Below are 22,045 nucleotides of genomic sequence, written 5' to 3'. Positions count from 1 at the left end.
ATTATTATTATTATTATTATTATTATTCATGTTTATAATCAAAATAATACCATTTTCTATTACTCTTGTTATTGTAATTGGAATACACTTTTTCTTTTCCACCTCCTTTCGCTTCCTCATCATCATCATCATCATCTTCCTAGTAGAAATACTATTAGGTAGTAGTAGTAGTAGTGGTGGAAGCCTTCGTAGTAGTATTAGTGTATTAGTTCGTTTTATACTTTTTGTAAGAAAAAAAAATGGCCCTAAGAATCGGCGGAATCATCTTTAGACTTGGGAAAGGGGAAATCTAGTATATTTATTTATAAAAAATACTTGGATAATACACAGTTGATCCTTTCTTGGTATTTTTTATTGTTTTTATTTTACAAATCAAAGCCAAACGCAAAGTCTACAGCACGATATAAGCGCAGCTCCTTGCGGCACAAGGCTCTGAGCTGCACACAACACGATGCAAAAAGAAGCAAACGATAAACTGCGATATAAGCTCAGCTTCCGTGCAGCAATGTCAGAAAACACACACAGATTAGTGACAGAGAATAGATCCATCCCTTTAAATGGGACACGGTGGGCCTGTAACTTTACTAGAGCCTTCAACGACGACCACCATGTGTTATATATTACAGATTTCAAATCCAATTACATCTAATACACGCAGCTATACGCCGTTCATTTTAAGCACATTCGCAATTCTCCTTTTTCTCCCAAAGTACTAATATAATGTCGGTGCATCTAACCCTTTTCACATTCATAAATATAACTATAGACGTCATCATAGGTAGCATTGTATGTGTTGCTCAGTGTGACAAAGCATCTAAAAATCCAACCCCAAAAACAATCATGTGCCAATTTTATGGATAGACATTTGCAGAGCTCGCTGGCACAAAGATTCAAGTGCAAAATGTTTATCCCTTCAGTCTGAAAGGTTCCAAATGTTCAACCATCAATCACCTGTACTAAATATTGATATTAGCACCGATGCAGCAGATATTCTATAATATCTATATGCGGTTCCTGGTTTATTTATTAATTCATATTTTTGTCTATTTATTTATTTATCTATTTATTTATTTGTCTATTTTTCTATCTATTTTTTTATCTATCTGAAAACAGTTTATACAGAGCTCTCTATCTCACGGGTGTCCAAAATTAAAAGGAGAAAAAACATAGGCCTACTATGAGCACTGTACTGTCAGTACATCCTGTTTAGTAAACAGTGGCCGTTTCTGACACCAGGAAACGCGGTAAAAGTGCAGCATGTTGTTGCACCGGTTACTCCGTCAATTTAATGCTCTGTCTCCACGTTCCCCCCCAAAAATCAACCGGGATCCTCTATTCGTCCTCCTCCTCCTCGTCTTCCTCCTCCTCCTCGTCACCGTTCGTCGGCCCGACCGCCGAGGGGGAACCGGCTCCCGGGCTCTTGTTCTCCTTCTTCCACTTCATCCTCCGGTTCTGGAACCAGATCTTGATCTGTCTCTCCGTGAGGCAGAGCGCGTGCGCTATCTCTATCCGCCGCCGCCGCGTGAGGTACCGGTTGAAGTGGAACTCCTTCTCCAGCTCCAGCGTCTGGTACCGGGTGTAGGTCTGCCGCCCCCGCCGCCTGTCGGCACCTGCCGTGCGAACACAGAGTTGCTTTAATACTCTTAATACACTTAACACACACTGTCTGTGTGTGTGTGTGTGTGTGTGTGTGTGTGTGTGTGTGTGTGTGTGTGTGTGTGTGTGTGTGTGTGTGTGTGTGTGTGTTATTCAAATAAATTCCGAAGTCACTAGTAAATTAGTGACTCTAGTCCCTGGAGTAAATTATGAGAAATGGGTTTTCTAAGTGTTTTTTTGCCGTGAGTGAGTGAGTGAGTGAGTGAGTGAGTGAGAGTGTGTGTGTGTGTGTGTGTGTGTGTGTGTGTGCGCGCGCTTCAATTCTCTCCATTTAAGTGTGAAAATTAAAAAAAAAAAATATATATATAACTATTTTGCTTATTAAAATGAACGCCTCAAACCACAATCATTGAATTTTCCATTTTTTTGCAATCCCGCAATATCTATCAGAGTCGCAGCAGCTGATTTAATAACTGATATGATAGAATGTTCTGTACTGCACAATAATAGTGGATTTAAGGAGAGATCCGAGCGAACGTGCTGCTCGTGGTTCTCTAACAGGAACAACTGGAGTTTAATGACAACCTGCGGCATATTTACCCTCCTCAGCACGGAGGTCATTTATAGTCCAGTAAAGGCTGTTAACAGCCTTGTAAAAAGCCAAATCCACTTCGAGCTCAGTGTGTGGACACAATATGCTGCTTATTGGAGGATGGTGATGCCAATTGATGTATAACACCTTACTGTTACCAAATCAATAAGTTGAAAGCTCGGGCCGCTTTTCTAAAGAATGCCATAATGCCAAATGCCATATGCAGATGCAAAGAAAATTACAGTAGTATGTGAAACTAAATATCAGAATCACAGCAGCTTCTGTCAATAGAGCCTAGTTTGTTGTTTTATACATGAGAAGTATGGGGCCGCTGAATGTCAATACTTGGCTACCATTTTGTAGCTGATCTATTCGTAATATTTTGGTCACTTTGTTCACATTTAGCAAATTTTCCCCACATTTGAGACAAAAAAATCACGTTAAAGAATCAGTAATTCTTAACAATGTTTGAATGTAAAATAATGTAAAATCTAAATGTTAAATCTAAATCAAAATGTTTGAAGTTAAATCTAAATGTTGAATCGAAATCTAAATGTTAGTTGGAAATCTAAATTTTACATCTAACTGTGTCATTTGAATGTAAAGCAAAACCTATAGAAAATATGCAAATAGCCCACGTTCCTTGCCTCACCTCCTTCCTCAAACAGCACACTCAGCCCTGCCCATGTGTATGAACACACTGAGTAACGTATGGTGGGTGTAGCGAGTAACACTTTACAATACCTACCCAGTAGAACGTGGTTAGATTCCATGTGTGTGAACCACCCATACATGTTAATTTCCTTTTTTCCCAATGTGTTTCAAACTTGATAATAAAATATTGAATGTGAGAGTGACTATCTTTTTACAGTAACTGCAAGGACAGAAGAATTCCATATACCAACGCTTACTTGTGTAGTTTGTTCATACACACACACACATATACACACACACACACACACACACACACACACACACACACACACACACACACACACACACACACACACACACACACACACACACACAGTCAGTGGTGTGGATGGGGCTGTGCTGCTGTTTGAGGAGGAGGTGAGACAAGATGTGTGGGCTGTTTGCGAAATTTTATAAACATTTTTGCTTTACATTATGTGACACATTTAGATGTAACATTTAGATTTAACATTTAGATTTAGATTCAACATTTAGCTTCCACACTTATCATTTAGATTTAGGTTTAACATTTAGATTTAACACTTGGACTTTGATTTAATATTTACATTTGACATAAAAAATGTTTTACATATAAAGTTATTGTTAACAATAACTTATTACATGTTGTTTTACATGACTATGTCTCAAATGTGTGGTAAAGTAGCTTAATGTGAGGAACGTGAACTAAATATTCAAAATATATCAGCTAAAAAATTGTAAGCAAATTTTTCATTTCCCCGCCGCATAGTGAAGATTATAATTGTGCTGTGACAAAAGTAAGGAAGTCAGAGTTGTTGAATAACGTGTATTTTGGTCTTCAAAGAAGAAGGATAACAATTCACATTGTTCCTGCAGAGTAGGCCCAGTCAGGACAACCTTCTTCCATTATACCACAGCACCACTAAAAAACTTTCTGACAAGCTCCCCTGTACATTGAACCACATTTTAACCCTAAATATCCGTACACAGTAACGCACTAATCCTTTCTTGGACAAATCCCTTGCATATTAAACAGTTTGGCCCAATAAACAGGTTCTGATTGTCGTTTGGAACCCAGTAGCCCCAGGTTCGATTCCCCATGTGTGAACAACTCATCCATGTTTATTGCCTTTTTTTTCCTGCAAGGTCTGAATAATTCAATAGTTTGGTTGTTTTTCTTTATAAATTTTATTCTTCTATCCTTGCATATAATGTAAAAAAAAAAAAAAAAAATTCACTCTCACACTGTGGATTTTATTATCAAGTTTGAAACAGATGGGGGGGGGGGGGGGGGGGCAATTTATAAGTATGAGTTGTTCACACATGGGGAATCAAGGCTGGGTCTGCTGGGTTGGAAGACAAAACCTGACTCGCTACACCATACACACCAGAGGTGACGTAAGGTGTTTTTGCACCGTCCAAGCCTTGTTAGTTCGAAGAACTCTTTGGAGGAACCGTCCCTTTTTTGTGTCCGCACTGCAGTAACGAGAAACGATCCTAGTTCTTAGAGCCCCGTTCCGAGGAACTTTATTTTACCTCTCACTCTTGAGCAGGACCTAACCGGCTCAAGTTCAAGACATTATTTGTCACGTACATATACATACGGTCATACATATATGCGAGGAAATGTCATGACACCCGGTGATTACGCACAATAAGCTCCGTTAGCTCTAGAAATACTAAAAATAAGGGGAACCATCAGTGACGTAAGTGCAGGGTGACTTGTCCAGATGTAAGTCCACGGTCCCTCGCACCCTGGTGCAACGAGAACAGGCTGCCCAGTTGAGCTGCATCAGTCTGGGTGCGGACCAGCCCGCGCACACTCAGCGGGAATCAAAAAATTCACACATACATTTCTGTTTCAAATTTTAGATGTATTCATTTCATATATTATACTTCCCGGGGGGTGGTAGCTCAGGCGGTAGAGCTGGTGGTCTAGTGATCTAAAGGTTGCTGGTTCAATCCCAGGCTCCTCCTGATAGCATGCTGTAGTGTCCTTGAGCAATACACCTAACCCCTAATTGCTCCTGATGGCTGCGTTCGTCGGTGTTTGAACAATTGTAAGTCGCTTTGGATAAAAGCGTCTGCTAAATGACTAAATGTAAATGTAAATGTTCCCGACGTTGATTGCATGAATTAACATACACCCCGTCATCCCTGTGCGGGCCTCTCGATGATTGCCTTGCAAAAATCGGAAACTACTTTCAAACGATGTCCTGTAGATCTAATATGAGTGAAGATTTGGCAACTGGATTGCGTATTTCTTGCCTCAAACGTGTTCAGAAACACATTGTAGTCGACTGATAGGGTGAAATAAGTGACAGTTACAGAGTAAATGCAATGCTGAACTCACGCTGAAACCCCGTTGGCTAACATAACTTTCAAGGTCGCTTCAGAGTTCCGGTGCGGTGCGAATACAACCACAGAAAAAGCCCTTGACGGTATCGAGGTCTCAGGGGAACTCCCCAGTTCCTGGTTCCACTCCCGGGAGTCCCCAGAACTGTTCATATTTATATACACACAGTCAGGGGTGTGGGCAGGGCTGCGGGTGCTTGTTTTGAGGAAGGAGGCGAGGCAAGGAGTGTGTATTTACATATTTTCTAAACATTTAGCATTACATTCGCCAACAGATTTAGATTTAACACTCAGATTTAGATTTTACATTCAGATTTAGATTTTACACTCAGATTTAGATTTTATAATCAGATTTAGATTTAGCATTCAGATTTAGATTTTACATTCAGATTTAGATTTTACACTCAGATTTAGATTTAACGTTCAGATTTAGATTTTACACTCGGATTTAGATTTTACACTCAGATTTAGATTTTACATTCAGATTTAGATTTTACACTCAGATTTAGATTTTATAATCAGATTTAGATTTAGCATTCAGATTTAGATTTTACATTCAGATTTAGATTTAGCATTCAGATTATATTTTACACTCAGATTTAGATTTCATAATCAGATTTAGATTTAGCATTCAGATTTAGATTTTACATTTAGATGAAGATACATAATTTAGATTTAACATTTAGATTTAGATTTAACATTCAGATTTAGATTTTACATTCAGATTTAGATTTTACATTTAGATTAAGATTCATAATTTAGATTTAACATTCAGATTTAGATTTTACATTCAGATTAGGATTCATAATTTGAGATTCAACATTTATATTTAACTTTTTACATTCAGATTCAACCTTAAGATTCAGGTTTAACATTTAGATTCAGATTCAACATTAAGATTTGACATTGAACATTTTGTTTTAACATTTAACACGAGAAAAATGAAAATGAGCATAATGTGAGGGAAGTGACCTACATATTATGAACATATCAGCTCGGGAATTGTAACCACATTTTTACATTCGCCGCCCCATAGTGAAGGTTATACTTGTGCTCTCACAAAAAGAATAGAGTCAAAGTTGTTGAACAACGTGGATCTTGGTTTTCTTAAAAGAAGGATACTAATTCACAAAGTTCCTGTAGAGTAGGCCCAGTCAGGACAACCTTCTTCCATTATACCGCAGCATACATACAATTAAACAACAAGCTCCTCCGTCCATTCAACCACATTTTGTATATTCTTCATGGATTTGTATAGTTGTTTGTATTGTTTCTATGTTGGGCAGTTATGCTTTTGCTTTTTTTTTTTTTTCTAATCCATAATTCTCCGTGCACAGCAACGAACCAATCCTTACCGAGACAAATGACTTGCATCTGAAAATGCTTGGCCCAATAAACAAGATTCAGATTCCGAGTGTTGTTTTCTATTCAAAACAGGCGCCGTAACAGCCTCCATGTGAACCGTGTCCAACATGATCACAAAGATCCCTTTCAGACGACCGAGGGGCTGCACCGGAGCAGCGCGAGCAGCGATTAACGTTAGGCCCGCGTGCGCGCCTCATTTTCCCCTCCTTGCCGCGCGCGTTAAAGTGGCGTCATAGTTGGGGGGGAGCGCGTCGATTTTGAAACGGATCAGTCAGTGTGCTTTTGTTCCCACACAACTTGATCTGAACTCTGAATCATAGCCGCTATAATTTGGGGAGAGCGCGCGCGCGTGGGCGTGCGCGTGCACACGCCATGGTGTGATCCCCTGTACCTGCCCGCTAGACGGGCTCCGATTTCACAAAGGTATCGATATCACCCGCAGCTCGCTCGCCCTCTCTGTCTGTCTGTCCCTCTGTCTGTCTGTCTCTCTCTCTCTCTCTTTCTCTCTATGTCGGTTTGTCTGTCTCTCTCCCTCTCTTTAAAGCCACTGTCCACAAGTCTCATATAGAATTGCTCTCCGCTAAATAGGACAACTAATAGCGTGCGGGCGTATTTGAACGCGCAGACGTGTGTGGGGGTGTGATCCACTCTTTGTGTGATGTCTCACGTTCTGACCGATCAATCCGCGTCACAACCTGCCGGTGGACGTCGCCGTGGTGCGTGCAACAGTCGCGTCGCATCGTTCAACAAAATGGCGAGAAACGAGTAGGCTGCGGCAGGAGTGCGCTGTGTGGATTCTTGGGATGTTTCCTGCTCCCAGCTGATTGAATTCATGTGGCAACAATCGCTCTCCAGCTTTCACAGGAAGCTTCCCATCGTCATGGCAGCGACTCTGGAGTATAAACTAATAATTCCCCCAGATTATCAATGTAAAACGGAATGCTTTCTCCCACACAGAAGAATGTGCTCCAAGGTTGCTGTTGCGCAGTTTTTATTAACTATTCATGGGACACTATAAATGCATACATATATATATATATATATATATATATATATATATATATATATATATATATATATATATATATATATATATATATATATATATATATATATATGTTTTTTATTATTTTGTGTGCAAACAAACCGCCATGTAATGTTGAAACACAGACTGGCATTCCCCTATGGAACTGTAAACGGTTTTTTTCTATGGGTTTATTTCTGTTTCCTGCTAAATCGGACTCCGCTTCCGTTTTGGGACTCGGTCCAGACGATCTGAGACCGCGGAGCCGGAGACTGGACGCGCGCGTGCGCGTGCGATCCGGTTTTTATTGGAGGCAGTAGGCATGATGTGTGAATGAGTGAGTAAACGTGTGCGAGTCAGAGCCGCGTCGGTGCGTGTGATTGAGTGTGTGTGCGCGCGTCTTTGTGCGCCCCGTTTCCTCTCTCGGCTGCGTCGTGACGTGTCGCAGATAAGGATGGAGGCGATAGAGAAGCGGCTGGGGGGTGAAGAAAGAAAGAAAGAAAGAAAGAAATGAGGAAAGAAAGAATCCACGATGGATTGTTCCCGTCAACAGAAATAGCTCGCGCTCGGCAGGAATCCTCTTCCTCCGCCTGCCGAAAAACAAGGACTCGCATTGTGCTCGCTCCCCAAATCTACCTCGACGGGCGCGCGCGCGCGCACACGCACATTAACGTGGGTGTCACGAAAATAAATCTCGCGCAGTAAAAAAAAAAAAAAAAAAGGAGAAAAAAAAAATGCCCGAGGGGGCAGGCGTGGGGAGAGACTTGGCGCGTAAACACCCACCGCAGAAAAGTGAATTCATTTTTGTAAAGAGCATATTGAAGAGTGCCTGTGTGGGTTTATGTGTAGGTAATGTGTGTATGATTGTGTGTGCGTGTGTGTGCGTGCGTGTGTGTGTGCGCACGCGCTTGCGTGCCCGTGTTTGTGGGTGCGGATATTATGAACCCACACTCCTCGTTCGACAAGTGATTATTTATTTGGCTTCAGGAATAGGAAGCCCGCTTTGCCACCGCAGATGAGTTTCACTCAGCAGGATTAACGGCGCACCGGGACCCGAAATCACACCAGTACATTCTAGACTTTTTTTTTTTTTTTTTTTTTTTTCTTTTTCTTCAATTACCCCCGAACGCCCGGCCCGGAATTTGATCTAAATTAAAATCTATAAATTCATTATGGTGCCTGTCGCGAGGGCCGGTGTCCATGACGCGCGTCCCCACACATTAATCTGCGCGCGCGCAGGCGCGCTCCGGAGCGAAAGTGAGAAAACAACACATATTTCTTTCAGGCCTTAATAATCACCTTTCTTTTCGCGTGCGTGCGTGCGTGCGTGCGTGTTTTATAGGTCTCCGAAGAAACTAAGATACAATTCGTATCAACTTGGATTAGCTGAAGTCGTTTTTTTTTTTTATGCCGCTGGACACGATCCAAGACACAGACAGGCACCGCCACGGGCAGAAAACCCTAACCCTGTATTCTCCCAAATTTTCTCACCATATTAACGCAATTAATAGTGACAGCTATCTCTAAAAAAACGCACACACACACACACACGCAAAGCCCGTGTGTGAATAGTGACAAAGTCTATAAAGTCGTCTGGTATAGCTGTCATGCGTGTCTGATAATACAACTGTCATTTCAAAGAGCATTCCTGTCACGTTCACAAAGACCAACCAGAAAGCCATAACCGAACCTCGCCGTCCCGACATAATAGCTGATGAACTTTGAGATAAAAAATTAAGCTATAAAGGCCTAATGCTTACAGAAGAGCGTTACACAAAGAAAAGTAAACGACCAGTATATCACTGTGTACTGCAGCTGGCCGCCAGCTGGTTGGATTCAGGGATGGATGGGAGGAGGGATGGACGGATGGACGGAGGGGCGGATGGATGGGTGAGTGGATGGATCCGTGCCTAGTTTGTGGGGTAGCGCGGTCATTTTCTCCAAGCGGCCCTGCTTTCGGCGCATTCACAGCACAGGCACATGCGCGCACTTGCCTAGTGGCAGGCAAACAAACACGCATGCGCGTACCAGAGAAGGAGAAAAATAAAATAAGGCGCGCGCCCAAGAATAAAAACCGACGGAGCCCACGTGTGTAATTATCACACAAACGTATGGCCGTCCAAAAAAAAACAAACCGTACACTCAATCGTCGCTGTCCTACTTACACGCAGAACTAACTCCACGAAGACACAAATCTTACGTGCACTCTTACGCGGGACAGTTTGAGGGAAACCGCTCGCCATAGTTTATTTTCCAGCTCGTCACTCATTCTGCATCATAGTGCAAAATGCTTGCAGGGCTCCAGGCTGCGGATCATTGAGCCTCTGATGCCCCGGCGGCTCTCGGGTTGTTGCTGTGTGTGTTGTGGTTAGAGGCATCGTCCCAGGGCCTGTGTTGCAATGCAGCGCTCTATTAACGCCACAAAGACGCTCTCACAATCAGGGAAGGAGGGGGGTGGTGGTGGTGGTGGTGAAGGCAGGCATTCAAAGCAAGCTCAAGCATCAAACTGATTTCGTAATTTATAGTGTTTATTTTATGAGGGGATTTGTGCCGACAGGACAATGGCACAATGGGCTCTTGGTTGGCTGTAAGCACAGAGAAAAGGCCGCACTAGTGATCTCTCCACGTTGTAACGTTTTCCCAAGCTGTCTTCGCCGCTAGATATTCATGTTATGTTAGACACACACATAAATATACATAATTATTTTGGGGGTTTTTTCTAAGTGGGCATTTAAACAACCAGGTGTCCTTAAAATGTTTTGTTGTTGTTTTTTTTACACGGAACCGGCCTTTAATATTTAACATGGTTTTGGAATGGTACCAATACTCCCTTTCTTCCTCCCTAGGTCTTTTTTAAAAACACAACACTATCTAATGAATATTCACCAAGTCCTAAATTATATGGTTTTATGGAGGTGGTATAGTCATAAAAGATCTTATGCACGGTGGAGAGGGAGGCGGGGGGAGGGGGGGGGGTCGTAAAAGACACAGACATAGTTCAGCTACCGACCTCGGCCGCTCCGCAACGGGGCCAACAGTTTAAAGACCGTTTAACGTAATTATCAGGTCATACTAATGCCCACCTCCCCCAGCCCACACCTCCCCTCTCCGTCCACCTAACCGTTGTTAAAACATTTCCTTAACTTTTTTTCCCCCCCTTCATCAAACATGAAACGGTTGTCACCCCCATCCTCTCTGAATCGTCACCCCGACAACCCCCCTTCTCCCCCTCACCTGAGCTCCTCATCCAGGGGTAAATGCGCAGACTGTCGTCGTTAAGTGGCGGGTGCTGCTCGGAGCCCGGCAGCTTCCCCCCGCAGCCGGTGTGCTGCTTCCCGGCTCCGTAGTGGCCGGCGTGCCGGTCGAAGAGGGACGCGCGGAGGGAGCCGAACGAACCGTACGCGGCCGCCTCGGCTCCCGCTGGATAAACCCCGGGGCTGGAGGAATGTGCGCCGGGGCTGGGCGCGCCGTTCCCGGCGCCGCTCCCGTGCGGTCCGGGGGACGACCCGAACGGCGACGCGCACGGGGCGAAGGAGAGCTCCCTGCTTCTTCCACCGGCGGCATGGTGGAAGCCGCCGCCCCGGGAGGAGTTGGAAGCGAGGGCGCACGACGCAGAAGTTGGGCAGGAGTCTGGGAAGGAGCCGGGGAACAGCACGGAGCAGCCCGCGGCGGCTTGCTGGTATTTGGAAAACAACGCGTTGGCGTAGTAAAGAGAACTCATAATTTGGTGCCGATGATTTGTAGGCCTGGGGTGGTTTAATGCCGACTTTTTACGAGGTAGTGTAAATTATTGGCGGGGTATTACTGTCTAGATTTACACCAAAAATCATCCGTACCCTCCCTCCCCCCTCCCTCTCGCCGAGCCGCACGTGACCAGGGGTTCCACGTGACGTGCAGACGCCCAATGGCCGGTTTTCCTCGCAGCTCCGGTAACGCTAAGGGGGGCGGAGGGCGGGTGTGCGGGACGCTGCGCCTAGTGGCCGCTCGGGTGAGTGAGGCGGGACGCGGACACAGTCAAGGCCCCAAGTTTGCACAGATACTCGTTAAAATTGCCCAAAGTCTCACTGACGGGCTATTGAGCCCCGATGGAAATAACCAAATATCGCTACCTCTGTAGCCTCACAGATGTGGATTAAAAGTGTACTCATGTAGGTCACGCCTAACAACAACAGTATCCTGCCAAAATTCAAACACTAACGTCTTCCCCAGCCCCCCCATTCATTGTGGAGCTTGGAATAGGAAAAATACATGATCAATTGCTCAGTTTTTTTTATCACTTATGGAACATTATTCAAAATTACTGAGTGAACACTTTCTAAAGATATATATCATTTAATATCTGTAGATCAATCTTGACCAATGAGAAGCCTCCTTGTGCACACCACGTGCCATCAAACGGATAGAATGGGAGACAGAACAAGGCACATAGGGAGTGGGAGATAGAGGGGGGAGAGGTGGGGGGGGGTGGGGGTATTCTCCCTACAGCATTAGTCACATACTGTATAGCAGAACAGAACATGCTAGCGGGGCCGCTCCGCATAGAAAGACACTTTTGTTTGGCCTCAACATGGGCCCCCAGTTACCAATGGCAGGTCTATATGAATATGGCTGCAGCAGAAACGCCGTGCTGGGATGTTGGTGCTTTTTATAGCAGGAGGTCCCTGTCGCTGTGACTTTACATTATAGCCCCAGTAGTGGATGACAGCTCCAAAGCAACGTGATGAAACATCCCTGTGACAACTGGACACCGGCACCCGGAGCTTAATTCAAGCACGCCACCGGCCCCGCGGAATGCTGCTTTGGAAGTAGGTTTTCTCGCATTACACGCCAGCTAGGGACGCATAGCTGGGCTTGCGTGAAGCCGGAATGTCAGTGGGACAGGGAACAAAGAGAAGGCCAACACGTTCTAAACGTTTTCCTTTGTTTTCCTTCTAACCAGCTCCATCTGACTTTTTTTACTGACCTCAAGTGTGGCCACTTTCAGGGTCGTTTTCAGGTGTCTGCTGAAGTAAAGCAGACGTGTGTGTGTGTGTGTGTGTGTGTGTGTGTGTGTGTGTGTGTGTGTGTGTGTGTGTGTGTGTGTGTGTGTGTGTGTGTGTGTGTGTGTGTGTGTGTGTGTGTGTGTGTGTGTGTGTCTGGGGGGTTATAGCAGACAGCTGTCTGATTTACAGCCACTCCGGCCGGCGTGCACCAGAGAGAACTCACCTGGCTCGCAGGTTGCTCGGGTCACAGCTTGAGGACAACAACAACCTTTAATCCTGATCTCAGTGCATCTGTTTTGCAGTGTAACATTTGCCCGTGGGTGCGCCGGGGGGTTATGTGTACCGTGATCTCGAATAAAGGCAAAGAAGTGTTGAGATCACGGCTTCTAATGGAGGCCTATTCTCTGGCCTACGGCTTCCACAGTTGCAGAAAAAGGTGCAGGCAAAACAATATACAGCGGTTACGTAACGAGGGGGATGGGGGTTCCAACGTTGGTAATTACACATTCCAAACGTCTTTGTGTGGAAAGTTATGATTTATTTACTTATTATAAAACAGTTAGTCCCGGTAGAGTAACTTGATTGGTCGAGAGGGGTTCAATGAGCGCCGGTTGGCAGTAGGACAGTACCGGGACGGTCCACTGCACTTATCCCTCCACTTTTATGCAACACTTTTGTAAGCTCAGGGGATTCTTAAGAAACTGTCTTGGTCAGCGGAGCCCAATAAACGCCAAAACGATCATAATGTATTAACTCTGATTGTCCAACTAAAGGGTGTTGTTTGCTGGAATGTTTCTTATCTTATCTTAACCCCCGCAAATTAAGAGTTATGGGTCAAAGCTTGATATAATTCTCCAGAAATAGACATTGCTGTCTGAAATGCACCCCCCACCTCCGGTTCCAAGTTACTTTTCTATTCATAACACTTGGGGTGGGTGGGGCGTGGGGCATTTATGTCAAAACGACTTACCTTCCAAGAACTGTTTTGGGGTTTTTTTTTGTTTTTTTTTTATAAAATAAAAATCTATCTAAGAGACGAACTATATCCCTTTTCACCCACTAAGTGTATCAATGCATACAATTAGTAATAGCATCAAACAATTTGTTGAGCATTCAAATACAAACTGGACTGCGAAAGACGCGCCTAAACGAGAAATGCGCATGCGCAATGCGTCAATTAAATTCTACTCTCTTGTCAGTTGTGACGTGTGTTGCCCCAACACTAATGGTTTCCTGTCGTTTGTCCGGGACCTGCGATGCCTAAGCATATCACAGTTTATACAGGGTATTTTGAGAAAAGCCGCTACCTAGTTGGCCGGTTGCCTCCACACCACTATTACATATTTCATCGGCCGCGTATTTAGTTTTTTAGACTTCGCATGTACGGAGCAATCCAGAGCCCCATCCCGCTCGACATATTCCTCACAGCGGCCAGATGGAAACGATTTGAGGGCGCAAATACACTCGCACTTACGTCGTCGTCTCCATGATTATGATGAAAGACTCACATTTCCCAGACAATGTAATGGTAAATAGGGTGTTGAAGTGAACACGTCATAAATAAAGCGGTGTTTTGAGGAGGGGGAGGAGGAGGAGCGGTGGGTCCGGGAGATTCGCCGTCTGTTGTTTAAAGAGCCGATTTCCGAGTCGAGGCTTAATGTTTGGCCTCATGATCCGAACGTTTTTGTCAGTCTGCGCGCTGACAGATGAAAGCGGCTCGGAGAGTTTGGGCGGGTCGACGGGGAGGGGTCCGGGGAAACTGGGATTCTTTCTCTTGCGAAAGTTATTATAACAACTCCATTATCATTATCATACCAACACTCACTACTTGGATGAATCAAACTAAGTAAGGGAATAAAAAAAATTACGGATTTACATCCAACTGATCGGGAAACGCAAATGGTTTTGTGACAGATTTTTTTTTTTTTATTTTGTTTTTATGAATCAGTTTTTCATTTGCACTGTGCGCATGCTTTTTACCCAAAGAAGGAGAACATAAACAAACACCATCGGTCGAAAAACGAACTAAAACAAGTAAAGGACAATTAGAGCGTGTAAAAAATAAAATAAAATAAAATAAAAAAAAAAAGGTCAAATCTACTAAAATGGCATAAATAGGCAGTTTCATGTTGTTGGAATTTCATTAATTGCTACGTCACCATAATATCGTCGTCATCAATCATCTTTAGAACAACAACAACAACAACAACAACACCAACGAAGAAGTGAGAAGAACAGTAAAAAGTGCACCATCATCATTTTAACTTAAAAACTATACAGCTGCCAAAGATAAACTTGTTAATGATAATTTTCTAACAATATAGAAATGTTCTCACGATAATTGTTCCACAAAGAAAAGAAGCTATTCCCTTTTTTTTCTCTTTTGTTTGTATTAGACACTAGAGGAGACTATAGCTGTGGGTCTGTTGGACTCTGCGCCGTCGGACACCTTATAGGTAGGAATTTTCATTTTGTTCAAAAGTACAAACACTCGCTGCTGCTTCTTCTTCTTCTCCTCCTTCTTGTTCTTCTCCTTATTATTATAATTGTTTTTCTTCTTTTTTTTTTTTCCAGTGCTCACAAACGCTGTTTCTGAGTCTCCGAACAAGCAAGGGGGGCCTCCAGGGTCCGGTCCGGTCCGATGAGGCGGCCTCGTCGGGAGACTTTGAGTTCAGTTCGGTCCTTTTCAAACCCGGGAGGGAAACAGCCAGAGGTGGAACGTCGGGGGAGGGGTTGGTTCAGGAATTAAAATTCAGCTCCGGGATTTTTGAGGCCACCGCCCGGATTTGTCAATTATGGCAACAACCCGGAGGAGAGGACCGACTGACGGGTGAGGTCAGAGGGATCAGTGCGCGGGGTGGAGCGAAAACAGGGTTTTGTTTTATTTGTTTGTTTTTGTTTGTTTTAAGTTTTGTTTTTTTGTTGTTGTTTGTTTTTTTTAACTCTCTGAACCTGGACGTTTCCACCTCTGGAAACAGCTGTAGTGGGGCGCGGCCGAGCAGTCCTACGGCCGCGCGCACGTTCCTACGCCGAAAAAAAACAGTCCCCGCCTCCAATTCCGCTCACGTCCGTGATTTCACACAAGCAACAAACGATCTTCTTTTCTTTAATCGCGTCTTTCCTCTCCTACTTTCGCCCCGTCGTCTTTTTTTACATTTTTTTTTATTATCACTATTATTTTTACATTTGCTTGCTGACTTTATCACAGCATTCCTCGCCGGCGGAAGACGGCGCGGCGGCGGTCCCCGCCACGGTGACCGCGCCGCCGCCGCCGCCGCTGCCGCTGCCGGTCTCTCTGAACTCCTTCTCCCGCTTCTCCCGCTCCACCTCCTCCTGCTCGCTCTTGCTGCTGGGGAACTTGTCCTTGTTGTTCTCCTTCTTCCACTTCATCCTCCGGTTCTGGAACCAGATCTTCACCTGCCGCTCCGTCAGCGCCAGCGCGTGCGACACCTCGATGCGGCGCTTCCGGGTCAGGTAGGGGTTGAACAGGAACTCCTTCTCCAGCTCCAGCGTCTGGTAGCGGCTGTAGGTCTGCCGGCCCCGCCTCCGGCCCGCAGCTACTGGGAGGAGAGGCGAGATGGAGGGATGGAGGGATGGAGGGGAGGGAGAGAGAGACGGAGAAGAAATATGTCTGTTTGCCAAAGCAAGTAGAAATCAAAGTGAAGAAATATAAATATTTCTTGTTGTCCACCTATCTACCTATCTATCTATCTATCTATCTATCTACCTACCTACCTATCTATCTATCTATCTATCTATCTATCTACCTATCTATCTATCTACCTATCTACCTATCTACCTATCTATCTATCTACCTATCTATCTATCTATCTATCTATCTATCTATCTATCTATCTATCTATCTATCTATCTATCTATCTATCTATCTATCTATCTATCTATCGAGTTTGGAAGCGCCGCGCCCCCGCACTCTCACGCGCGCGGTGGATCAATAACGCGCGCAACCCGCGTCACGGCAAAAGGTTCAATAGTCTCGGCGTGATTTACCGTGGACTGCAGCGGGGAGATGTGTTGTGTTCACATTGTCCGAAATTGATCAACCCAGGGGTGTGGAAAAAATGTGTGACGGCATTTTAAATGACTTTCACCTAATGTGTGTTTTGTTGTTGTTGTTGTTGTTGTTGCTGTTGACCTACACTGAGCGAGAACAGATGCATCATAAGGAGATTTATTAACTTGCATTTTATCATTAATCCCCATGGCAAGAGACGGGCCCAAAATATGATCAAATTAATAAACACAATTTGCCATGTTTCATTCATAAGCGTGTTTTTTTTGTGTCAGGACGAGCAGGCTCGATTCCTGTGTGAATGAGTCCGGGAAAGCGGCCATAAGTTGAACATTCCATTTCAATAAAATTGTAAGAGGGACAATTAAAGAATTAGTGCTGAGTGTGGGGGAGGGTGGTTCAGGCGATTGTTTGGACAGTTCTGTCGCCTGTATTGTAAAGCAAACTCCTCACAGCAATGTTTTCAAGATGAATTAAGGGTCTAGGATTGAATGTGATGTCAATGGAGGCAAACTATATTTCATCACAATTTCATAAAACATTATATTTATTTGGAATTATTTTTATGTGATTATAATTGAAGGGACAACCCAGTGATGTAGTTCACCACCCACACCTTGTCCAGTAATGGTCTCAGATTACTCCCCTTTTCTGCATATTCTTTGCCTCTATGGGGCTGGGATATGGGGCCTGCAGGGTGGCACATTCCTTAATTAGTACACCACAGCATAATGTTTTGCACAGTTAATTACTTTTTTACCTCACAAAATCTACTGAGCCACAGCCCTGGTAGAGATCAAATAAGCTTTAATAAGTAAAGGGAAACGCTTGTATGTCGGAAATTACAGATTGCCACCATCTAAAGTGTGCATATGTGATAGAGCCTTATTAAAGCTTCTAAAGTCAGTCAAATAGAAACCCGCACATCTGAGCCGGAAGCTTTCTATTAAATATGCAATTAACGGAAACAGAAATCCGATGCAAAGGCCACTCTGACCGCGTACAGAGGCAGACCTACATTAACTCAGTGCTGACATTGAAACAGTATAAACTAAAAACAAGCCACAATTATGAACTTATTAAATACCTAATAAAACGGTGGGATTCACGGTGAACGCTTAGAAATGGCTCCTCAACTCGTGCCAGTCCAAATCGAATTCCAACTTCCTAACGTGCAGAACCAACACAGAGTTCTGTTTACAAAACCTCGAGGCAATAAAACAGATAGTTCTCCACCACTGGGCCATTGTGCTTATTTTGTCTGTGCAGCGGTAAGCCACTGCAGACGTCGTGTGCTCTGTATTTTCTTTGTCAGATACGATGCCTAATAGCCTAATACAAAAACACGGTGAGCAATGATAATAATCCATCAAAATGGTCATTGACTGTAACGAGGCCGTAAATCTGTGGATGTAGTAATACCTTTTGCCGACCACAAGCCAGTCGGAACCGTCTGAAAGGTCTAATTTTGTTGTTTTGGATCCCTGCGTCATATATCAGCACACCACGACAACTTTGCAGGCGAATCTCCACGAAAAATTGGCCCACACACACACACACACACACACACACACACACACACACACACACACACACACACACATATATATATATATATATACACACACACACACACACACACACACACACACACTTTCATTTCTAAAGTCTGAGCCCCGATCGTTTCGCTCGGTTACTGCTGTCTCGAAATAACACAATGGATAGAGAGAGAAAGTCTTTTTGTTTGTTTGTTTTTTTTGGACCGTGAATAGGTCTTCATATCCACGAAATCAAGCCTCATACAAAGACGCTTACACACACACACACACACACACACACACACACACACACACACACACACACACACACTGGAAGAATTATGTGGCTCCCACCAAATGCGAGCTCCTATCTACACATCCATCCATTCACAGCGCTGCTCGCCTCTCTCCAAATCCCCCTTTTCTCTTCCTCACTTAAAAAAGAAATCTCGGTCAACGTGATCAATCACCGCGGTGCAGGTTTAAACTATCAATTATAGGCCCGCATGGCAACCCATAAAATCTGGGGATTTTTTTTTCACCCCCCCCTCCCCCCTCCACCTCACCCCCCCCTGATTTACAAACGCATCACCGTTAAATGATGATCAGGGCGGTTCGATTTTCCTCCTCGAGTTCGTGTGTGAACGGCATTTTCCACGAACCACCAGCGAACACCTTAATAAAAACGCCGCTGACCACTTGCTGTAGACACACCTACAGACACACAAGACAACAGACCAAATAACGACCCGTATAACCTGATTTACACAGACAACGAAGTCCCTCCTGTGATATGCATGTGCAGTTGGCATATATATATATATATATATATATATATATATATATATATATATATATATATATATATATATATATATATATATATATAATCACAGATAACATTTGATCTGTGGCACGAACGATGTAAAACTATTATTTGTGCAGAAAGGAGAGGCTTAAAAGAAGGGCCCTTTACTTCCAACCCACCCCCGCACCGAAGCTCCAGGCAGCGGCGAGGCTGCAGACATGAAGCCGCTTCCTCGTCCGAGCCTCGAGGTGGGGTAAAAGCAAGGCAACACGAGGCCAAATAATCCGCCGGGCCACGGTGAAGTCGTAAAAGCGAAGCAGTAAAACTTTTGCCTGGGTGTGAACCAGCCCGGATTAACTTGACGGGAGATGCGCGCTGCACATGCCGCCGCAACGACGCGGCTCCCCCCGCTCCCGTCCGACCACATTTAACCCAGTTGAGCGAGCGGACGTCTCTGCGAACCTGCCGGCTGCGCAGCGTGGAGGGTTTCTCTTATTCTCTAAGCAAGCCCGGAGAGGGGAGAGGAGAGATGCATTCCCTTCGTCCCACTGCGCCCCCCTCCATTCCTCCCCGTCGGCCCTGTTTCTTTCTGCCGGCCACTGCCTGTATATTGGGGGGCAATTACATCGTAAAGTCATTCACAAGTTGTGTCGCTCCCAATAAAACCATAAACGCACTATTGTCTGTGGTCTGGAACGCGGTAAATGCGAGGAGAGGATCCGGTGGCTGTTATGAAATAGCTGTTATTTTTTTGGGGAGGGGGTGCCTTCTCTGACCTTCTTTCCCCCCCTTTTCTCCGTCTCCGCTCCTCACTTGCTCCGCCGCGGTGCAGCCTGGAAGGAGGACTTCCAGCTGCGGTCCGCGCCGCCTCGCCGCGGCGCTCGGGTCGCCGACCGCCGGGCGGAAAACACCAATTCGCTACCCATTTTTTTTTTCATATCTTTACGTTTGGATCTCGTCCTCACCTTGTGGCCTCATCCAGGGGAAGAGCTGCGTGGGCGACGGGCTCTGGTCGGTGCCCTCGGCGTCGTCCCCGCCGAGTCCCGGCGCGCCGCCGAGCTTGCAGTCGCTGTACTGGACCAGATCCGCGTCCTGGGCCCCGAACAGCGTCTGCCGCTGCAGGGCGTCGTATCCGTAGAAGTTGCCGGGCTCGCCGTGGCATGTGACCGCACACGGGCTCTGTGGGTACGGGTTGCTGGGCATGGTCGTCGCGCCGTGGTGGTAGAAGTCCTGGATCTGGGGCGGGTGCTGGAAAGTTGCCCCCGACCCGGGGCCGTAGACCACGGTGGGTCGGCTGCCGGCGAGGTCCTGGGCGAAGCCGCACTCGTAGTAGTTCGGACGTAACGAGTCCCCGCTTTTGTATTTGGAGAAGAGCGAGTTGACGAAATACGAACTCATTTTCAGCTTTTTTTTTTTTTTTTTTTTTTTTTGTCTGTTTTGAGTTATTTGTGATTGTTAAGAGGTGGAGGAAGGGGGGGAAGGTTCGATTGCGTTTGTCGTGGCTTTGGTTTTGTTTTTTTTTTTTTTTTGTTTTTTTCAGGCGGAGGGAGCGACAGAAGTCATAAGGACGGAACGCGGGTTCTATTGACCGCCGGTGTGTTTTTCACGACCACAACAAACGAGCCGGTTGTGGTGTGAATAACGGGAGCCAGACACAACAACAATCACACCGATTCCATAAAATCTCCAGCGAAGAGGAAGAAGAAGAAGAAGAAGAAGAGGAGGAGGAGGAGGAGGAGGAGGAGGAGGAAGGGCTCGTGCGCATCACAATTCCGGTGTAGCGCGGGTGCCTGCCAAGCTCTCAAGCGGTTTTTCCGTGATTTACTCCTCTGCAAATGAGTTGTTTCATATTTTTTTTCTCTCTCCCTCGCTCTCTCTCCCTCTCTCTCTCTCTCTCCCTCTCTCTCCCTCCCTCTCTCTCTCCGACGGTGTCTGTTTCAGGGATAATTTGCATCTATTATCAGCTCTTCATCCCATTGGCTTCCCCCCGCGCACCGAGCGTTTCCCCCCGCGCGCCCACTCTGCTCCCTCTCGGTCTCGGGCTCGAGCTCCGAGCGCCTGTGATGTGCGTGGAAGTGGGAGAACGGGAGAGGAGAGGAGGAAAGGATGGAGGGAGGGAGAGAGGGAAAGAGAGAGAGAGAGAGAGAGAGAGAGAGAGAGAGAGAGAGGGAGAGAGGAGCGCCGAGTGGGGGAGCGGAGAGGGACCGCGGAAAGATAGAGCGGTGGGTGGTGGTGGTGGTGGTGGTGGAGGGAGGGGGGTGGTGGAGAGCAAGGAGGGTGGGTGGGGGAGGTGGAGGGAGGGAGGGAGGGAGGGACGAGAATATGTGCGGGAATAATATATTCAAGCGAGGGGGGAGAAACTTAATGAGAATTCTGCCGCTTCGCATCCGATCAGCCCCCCCGCCCCCGGCCCCCTCACCCCCCGACTCCCCCATCCCCTTCACCCACGGAGCCCACACTCCACTCCAGAAGGTCTCCAAGAGGAAAAGAGATTGATTTTTTTTTTTTTTTTTTTTTTGCAGCCAGGAGCTAATCTGGAAGCGGGGATCGCTCGCGCCGCATCTCACGCATTACTTATTTGTGTTGTTGTTGTTGTTGTTGTTGTGTTTGTCTCCTAAATTCTTAACGAGAGATTGTTCCGAGTGGACGCTGGATGACGCTCGCAAACAAAATGTCAAGGCGGCGGAGCGAGAGAGAGAGAGAGAGAGGCGGAGGGAGGGAGGGGGGATCCAGCTTTTTATAATTGGTGTATTATTTTTTTTTTTTTTTTTTTTTTAAACAAGTGCCGTAAATATCATCGAGGTTTCATAACAAGTTGCCGGAGCCGCGTCTCCTCGCGGCAAACAGCTCGGCGCGTCCGGTCAGCCGGGGCGGGGAGGCCGCGGCAGCATTCCGATCATCAACACGATCTTTATAAAGATATGAAATCGCTCTGAGGGGGGTGGAGGGGGAGGGGGGGGGGTTATTCTGGGGGGTTTTGTGGGGGCGCACTTGTGTCGGCGGCGCGGCTCGTAATGGAAAAAGTGTCTGTAAATGGTTTAACAAACTATAAAACGCCATAACCGCCGGGGCAGTGTCGGGTT

At 45.6% G+C, this 22,045-nt stretch overlaps 2 protein-coding genes across 2 annotated transcripts; both read right to left on the bottom strand.

The window, feature by feature from the left end:
• Positions 1 to 362: 362 nt before the first annotated feature.
• hoxb7a (homeobox B7a) lies at positions 363 to 11,390 on the bottom strand. The gene is made up of 2 exons (XM_080009656.1): positions 10,839 to 11,390; positions 363 to 1,610 (listed from the first exon to the last, which is right to left on the bottom strand). The coding sequence occupies exons 1-2, from the start codon at positions 11,323 to 11,325 to the stop codon at positions 1,333 to 1,335; spliced, it is 765 nt and encodes a 254-aa protein (XP_079865782.1). The 5' UTR covers positions 11,326 to 11,390; the 3' UTR covers positions 363 to 1,332.
• Positions 11,391 to 15,766: 4,376 nt separating this feature from the next.
• Positions 15,767 to 20,360, bottom strand: hoxb8a (homeobox B8a; the record flags this gene model as incomplete). Its single annotated transcript, XM_080009329.1, has 2 exons — positions 15,767 to 16,143; positions 19,928 to 20,360. 2 exons carry the CDS (start codon positions 20,358 to 20,360, stop codon positions 15,767 to 15,769), a joined length of 810 nt encoding a protein of 269 aa, XP_079865455.1.
• Positions 20,361 to 22,045: the final 1,685 nt, after the last annotated feature.

Source organism: Zeus faber, assembly GCF_960531495.2.
Source record: "Zeus faber genome assembly, chromosome: 11".
Classification (NCBI taxonomy): domain Eukaryota; kingdom Metazoa; phylum Chordata; class Actinopteri; order Zeiformes; family Zeidae; genus Zeus; species Zeus faber.
The sequence above is the reverse complement of the archived record's forward strand: the minus strand, read 5'-3'. Positions and strand labels throughout refer to the sequence as shown.

What these genes read in the sequence shown, in the direction of transcription:
- hoxb7a (XM_080009656.1), bottom strand. Translation starts at nt 11,325, where the DNA reads ATGAGTTCTCTTTACTACGCCAACGCGTTGTTTTCCAAATACCAGCAA. An exon ending in CCCCTGGATGAGGAGCTCAG is followed by an intron (nt 1,611 to 10,838) that starts GTGAGGGGGAGA and finishes TTCGCACGGCAG; the next exon opens with GTGCCGACAGGCGGCGGGGG.